Genomic DNA, 7,250 nt, shown 5'->3' with positions numbered 1-7,250 from the left:
GCTTCAGTTCTTGCGTCTATGTGATCTCGTAAGTATGTAGGTCAAAATCTTTTTGCAAAATTCGTCCCAATGACGTCAAAGAGATGCCCAACGCTTGAGAACGACGTGGGAGAGACGTGGGTCTTCCTCAATTGATGCGCTAGCGGCAGCAACATACTCGACACTACGGGCACTTCTTTGTCTCACTGGTACGGGAACATTTTGTGCTGTGCCGTGGATTTAAATTTTTTCGACTAGACGCTTAAAAATACACAATTGAATGCGAAGCGAATGCCTTCAAGCAAATGGTTGAAAGATTCCATACAATTGTATTTCTTACTGGGCTACTACGTGTATACATGTGCTCTCTTTTTCATGTTTCTATTGTTGCATTGCTAGATCAAGCATACTCACAGATATTTATTTAATACACAGTTGCGGGTGGTTTCCCTATCCAGTTTCACCCGCATTTTCGTTGCTAAAACTACTTTCGCGCCACACACCAGTACATTTGTATTTGTTGAATGGGGCAACTTAACAACTTTTTGATTTCTGCACGAAATTCGGTGGAACAACACTGTGTCGCCGCTGCAACAAGACACGCTGAAGTTGATGAATGCGGGGAGGTGGCGGTGTGCCCAAGTGGTTGTGTCGAATTCGCGTGTCAGCCTATCAACGCCAAGTGTGGCACAATGCTGGCGCTGCCGCTCTATTTGCTACAAAACTTTGCTGATTGTTTCGTTGTTGTTGGCGGCGTGTTGTTGCCTTTCTGTTGTTTGCTTTCGACAACAGTGTGTTGCACAAACTTTTAGCAGCCCGTTACGCGCAGCGATTTTCGTGCACATGCCGTACGTTTGTGAACACATTCATACATACATACATATGTCTTTCCACTAGCTTTCCGAATTCGCAGCGCCCATGTGGGCTGTATGCATGAGCTTTCTATTGCCTCGCTGCCAGCACTCGGTCTCTGCTACGCTGTTGGATCGCAGCCAAAGGGTTTTACACGCTAACAAAGTGTTCAGTTGAGTAAAAATCGTTGTAAGCAGTACACACATTGTCGATAGTTGTTGTTGCTTTGAGTTTTATTCTTTATTTTCCCACTCCAGTTAGTCGCCACATTCTCCACCATTGTACTGCCATTGATATGTACATACATATGTAACTGTAACTAAACTCACAATTGTGATTGCAATGCAAGTTGTTATTGTTGTTGTATCAGACTACAATACAGTTGGCAATTTGTTTAAATAACTTAATAGAGTTGGCCAAATCGAAAAGTAGATATGGCTTAGCATTGAGCCACTGACCTCTAAGGTCACGCGTACAGAAATCAATAGCCACTCGACGGCAAGAATAAGTCGAATTATTGCAGTTACATAAAAGTGGGACATATTTAAATATGTACTAACTATTTATACCAGGTATAGGTATAGTAAACTATAAACTGAAATGAGAAAATGCTATCATCTATCCATGCAGAAACTGGTATTAATATCTCAAAATGGTCTGCCAGGAGAGTGCTCAAAATAGAGATGTGCGTCCTTATCACCTTCGAGTTCAAAGCTATTTTAATATCAGTTGCGGAAATATCATTTGGAATGCTTGATCTCTAGTTATTGCGAATTTCATTATAGAATATTATTTGTGGTAAGTTCAACCTTTGTTGGTGTTTTAAGCATAACAATGGACCGGCGTTCTAAGCCCTGCAAGCGAGGACTCTTTTGGCGCTTATAACAGGATCGGCCTTTTAATCCAATTTAACCTAACCTGGTCGCCGAACCTAGCACTGGATATCTCTTCTCTGTTCACATACCTTCGAGAAGAGCATGGTATGAACGAACTTGCTGAAGGAGAGGAGCTGAAAGCTTTTTTAACACATGGATCAAAGTCCAGTTTTAGATTTCTTTACCATTGCAGCATCTTCCAAGTGGAGGTGTCTGTCATAAAGGTAGCAAAAGATCTGGCGGAGGGAGTGTAATAGGGTATATTTATGCTTCTGGGCTAATTAGTTATATTTATGGGACTATACCCAATTCCTACTTTTGCGTTCTCTCCGCGCACCCTGAAAATGTGAGAAACCCTTGTACAAGATGCAGTAGTCAACCCGTGTGAGGCCTGTGGTCACGGCTAAAAGAAAAGAAGCTTCAGCGGAACCACTCCGAGATATTCAATTTAAGGGTTCGCTGAAATCTAATTACAGCGTCTGTTCACAAGCGGCTCGCTGTATAAATGTGTATACTTGCCTAGTGAAGTTGTGCGCTGGGTTTGGAACCCGCCATGTGGAAGTCCTTCCAATGAAAAAGAAACCACAACCTCGGATAAAAGACACTACTTTTGATCCGCCTTGAAATCTAATGTAGAATCACTCTTGCCAACAGGTTTCACTTTAGACTGAGGATTCAATTCAAAAGTAAAGTCCTCTCATAACGAACAAAGACCAAGCTCTACAAGTCCCTCATCACGCCCGTGCTGCTATAGGGTGCAGAGACATGGACCATGACATCATATGTTGAGTCGCCCTTAGACTGTTTCAGAGAAAAATTTTGCGGAAAATGTATGGTACTTTGCGCATTGGCAGCGGCGAGAACCGCAGTCGATGAAACGATGAGCTGTATGAGTTATACGGCGACATTGGCATAGCTCAGCTATACATATATTGTACGGGTGAAAGAAAACACTCAAGCTTTGTAGGTTTTCGATTCAGTAAGCGACGGTGAAAGAAGAAGACTTCCACTCGGCTGGAAAGAGCTTTTATTAACTTGGCTATAACCGCGGGTATACGGCAGTAAAGAAAACGAAAAAGAAAATCAGTGCAGCCTCTTTCTGAGTGGTGACTATCTATTCCGATAATGGGGCAGCAACATTAGACTTGAGTTCGCTGACTGTGCGCCCAATACTATTCAAGAAATGTGGAGCCTATTATCTCTACTGTAGAGTTATTTCATTGGTTTGGATGCTGTAACCTATCTTTCCATGGTTGTAGGAGTTCTAACTGGACACGATTCGATAGGGATTCAAGCAGTAAGAATCAATATTAATTCGGATGTGAGCGGCATCAACTGTTTGAAAGAAGTTGACATAGAATCATTTTAACATTTCCTCCTCGAATTTGCTGCGTTTGCCAAACCAAGGCAAAAACTGCTATCTCACATCTTTAGACATCCAGGTGAAATAGCGGAAAAAGAAATAAAATACCTAAACATTTTTTGATAATTTCGGGACGATTTTGCCGATAGTTGTTTAGCTTCTTAAAAGACTACAGAAGACTCTAAGTATGATCGCCCGCCATGCTGACAGATCTGCAATCTAACCATACATAAATAACCTAATTAATGTTATAACAGCCAGGAACACAGGTAATAGTGGAATCTTGCTTTTACAATTGTGGAAAAGATGATAAGTCTCGGATATCTAACAGGATGACGGAGTGAAGTACAACCTCATCATTGAGTACATATTAAAGTTTAGTATCGTGAGACTATCAATCTTCAGCAACACATTCAGGATGGTTATGGAAACCAAATCCGATTTGGATATCGTAGTTTTTCAAATCTAACAGCGCTGAGATTCTTTGTTTGTTTCTGATAGTAATGCCGATAAATAAAATTTTTAGCAGAAATATCTAAAAATAACCAAAAAAATGCAAATATTGAAGCAGTAAATTTTCCCACTATAATTTATGAACAAAACTGTTCACTATTTCATTATCAAGTCATGGCTCTCTCTCTTAAGTGGGTATTCTAGTCTAGAAATTTCAAAAAATCAAATTTTTTTCTACAATTTGATAGTTTTGATATTCAAAAATATCTCCCTAAAAGGATTTTTCGAAACTCAAATTATTTTCAAAGTTATAGCCATTCTAGCGAGGTGGCAACTAGACCGGTTGAGCGAATATCGTATAACGTAAAACTTTAAACGCGTTTTTCTCAAAACTACTTTTTTTGATGCGGTAGTCACAATACCTCAAGTTCTAATAAGTCGATTTATTTGAAATTTGGCATGAATATTCTTTAAATATATCTCTATCACTAGAAGCAATAAAAAATAAAAATTTAAAATTTACAATCAGGGGTGTTGTGGAATCTGATAGTTGTCGGAATCAGAATTGAAACCGATCAAAAAACGTAGTAGGGTCAGGAATTCAGATATCATTGGTTTGATATTCGAAACAGAATTTGTGTCGGATTTGGATGTCACGGAAACCAATTTTATCGGTTTTGCTATCAGAAACAAAGCAAGTAGATAGTCGCTCACAGATTTGAAATGTAAGCTAAGAAATCAAGTCTTTTTGTTATTTTGAATTAATTTATCTTTGTTTCTATAGGGGAAACATAAGTATAAAACACGAAATGTCTTACTTATTGAGTTTTTGAAAAAAAAAAATCCGGATATTAGATATTAGATTTACAAAACGTAATAAATGTAATTTAACACCCAAATGCGTCCTTATTCATTCGATAAATGTTATCTCTTAAACTCTTTCTTTAATTCAGAACTCACTAAAACCTTTAATAGGATTGCTACCAAATGTAGCAATTTGCAATTCTGACAGCTAAGCAATTCTGTCTTGGATTCCACAACACCCTTGAATATTTAAAAAAAAATCGACAAAATTGAAAAATTAGTGAAAAAATCGACCATTTTTTTGAGTAGCAGCCATTTTATGAAAATTTTTTTTTTTAGTTTTGCCTCTTCAGGACATAGCGACATTCGTACTCATTAAGAATCTGTCATTGTTTTATTTTTGGCGATGAGGACACGGCCTCTTTTTACCCCCTTTTCTTCAAGGACGCATAACTCGACGAAAACATTTTTTTTTCAAATATATTTTGTGTACTCTAAGTTTAATAAACAAATGATAAAAAAAGGATAGTAAAAATATCTAGTGCTTCTTTTTTATTAATTGCCTCTAGACTAGAATACCCCCTTAAGAAGAAAAAATTCTTTGGGCCGTTTGATTTTAATGAAGTTCCAAACAACTGTTATCTTGGGACTATGTTTTCTTCACTTTTAATTGTTGAAAATCTTTTGCTAGAGCTGTAATATTATCTCATCAATCTAGAGCTTTACCAAGTTAATTCAACATAAGTTGATTCCTTCTCTTCGGAGATTTGTTCAAACAATCAAGTGTATGTAAAATAAGATCGTGTTTAAGATGGATTACTCGGCCACTGCCATCTATTAAATTGGCTGAGTTTAAGTACAGTCAAGAAATCAGTGCTCAGTCGTTCCCTATTTAGGAGAAGGTATCAATGTCCTCTAATGCTAACTTAAAGCGTATACTAATGTTCGGCGATGATTTTAGTTACACAATTTCTCTTTAAAGTGTATTCTTGCCTCACGGTCAATTAAGTAAAACACAAAGTTTTTATTTCCGTCTAAAAGATATATTATCAATCATTATAACTACATATTTAACACACCTCTTTATACTTATAGCTAAATAGGTATATAAGGACTAAATGTATTTTGCTTTGTGAATGCTTTTCTGATTTTGTGGAATAGTTTATGCAAATGGAAGACTAAAATTACCAATTTTCTGTTTGTATATACTTACTATATACAAATGTGATACTATATATTTACAATGAATATAATATATTGCGCAATTTCAACAATAACATTAAAGCATATACATATGTTTGCATTTATTCTCTTACAGAGACTAGAAATTCTAAAAAAAAACATCTAGCATAATTCTTAAGAATTTAAGGAAGCACTTAATTAGAATAGATATTTTGGAAGAATTCAGTAATTTACTATTGCCACTGCTTATAATCTATAATACAAGTGTTGATTTGTTATATTTTACATTAATTTTTTGTATAATTCCAGTTTAAGATTGCTTGCGATGATGACATAAATTTCGCTAGCAATATTTATTGTCATTTTATATTTGTTTTTTGTTGTGTTTAAGGCCAACTCTACACTTATATTTTTATGTACACGGGAATCTTTTTTACACCTTAATCTACATCACAGTTTTGAGTTTTAGTTACAAAACTTCTGCAAGTTTCTTGCTGGCGTCTACTGTGCGCTCGAGGTCTCAGCAGAATCATCTGGGTGGGCAAAAGCTGAAGTAAGGAAACAATTTGCAGTGAAGCGAGTAGAAGCGCTTTGGATCCTTTGCCAAATCGAAACCGTCCACCTTGACGACATTCCACTGATTTCGCATGTGCGCATAGCTGAAGGAAACCTGATCCGGAAAAGTGTCCGGACGTATGTGCTCCATGGGCTCCAGATGCGAATGGAAGTTCTCGACAATGCGCAGCGGCACTTTTAATAGATGTTCTGTAAAAATAATAGATTAATTTAATTACATGTAATATACTAAGCTCTTATATGGAAATGAGATTATCCATTATATTGGAACGAGACATTTCTAACATCCCGTAAGTGTGGTTGTAATGTTCTTTAAAGAATATGAATATTCATCGAACAGAAAAGCTTTATCCATGAGCTTTATCTATTGCGTACAAAATATAATTAAAGGGTGCTTTGAGCACCGACCCAAGTCTTAATAATGCTGCGAAGTGTGCTTTAAGGTCAGCGGAGCTGGGTATATTAAGGACTCCGAACAAGCTTACGCCAAAATTATATCTTTCTTCAAGGGAATTGCTGAAAACTTTGATCACTGCGTCGCAGAGGCTACTCAGCCCAAGTACCGACGAGGGACATTTGGTTGGGAAGGAGTCTTCGGAGAAGAGGAGGATGGATAAAAAAAAAGAGTGTTGGTTGGAGGGAGTCGTCTATAAGTTGCTATCTGTCAATCTTAGCGGTAGGATATGGGACCGCTGTAGTATTTTTAGGCAGAAATGCTGGTAGTGGTAATGGAAGTGCAGCCTCTTTCAGGGAGATAAGCATTCACTCCGACAGCAGAACTGCAATACTAGCGCTAAACTCGATTGCCTTGCGCTTAAAGCTAGTCAAGAAGTGTCTGTAATCACTAGAAATAGCTTCGACCTACTTCATTATCGGACTCGCTTGAGTGCCTGGTCATAGCGGAGTCGCCAATGAGCTTGTCAGAGAAGGCATTGTTGCACCGACTATAACGGTAGGCACTGAGTTCGATCCCCATAGGCTCCTGCGTTCGAGCACTAATGGACCACGCGTGCGCTTAGCAGGCACCGTTCGACAAAAGTATCGAATATTATTTTACTAATGACAACTATAAAAACGCTATCAGGCATCAGAAGATTTTCTTAAGGCCTCTAACAAATAAACTACTATTTCATCCTCGTCTCAATTGTACAGAAGTTCCCGTATTC

General features: G+C 37.7%; 1 protein-coding gene across 2 annotated transcripts in view; it reads right to left on the bottom strand.

Moving 5' to 3' along the window:
- Positions 1 to 5,347: 5,347 nt before the first annotated feature.
- The window catches only part of LOC120778076 (fringe glycosyltransferase), a 118,302-nt gene continuing 116,399 nt past the window's right edge, over positions 5,348 to 7,250 (bottom strand). For both annotated transcript variants that reach the window (XM_040109769.1, XM_040109768.1), the window contains exon 7: positions 5,348 to 6,273. In XM_040109769.1, coding sequence (XP_039965703.1) covers positions 6,038 to 6,273 — 236 coding nt within the window. In that variant the 3' untranslated portion in view covers positions 5,348 to 6,037. The remainder of the gene's footprint in view (positions 6,274 to 7,250) is intronic.

This window comes from Bactrocera tryoni, chromosome 5, assembly GCF_016617805.1.
Source record: "Bactrocera tryoni isolate S06 chromosome 5, CSIRO_BtryS06_freeze2, whole genome shotgun sequence".
NCBI lineage: Eukaryota > Metazoa > Arthropoda > Insecta > Diptera > Tephritidae > Bactrocera > Bactrocera tryoni.
Note: the sequence above shows the minus strand (reverse complement) of the source record. Positions and strands in the feature narration are given on the sequence as shown.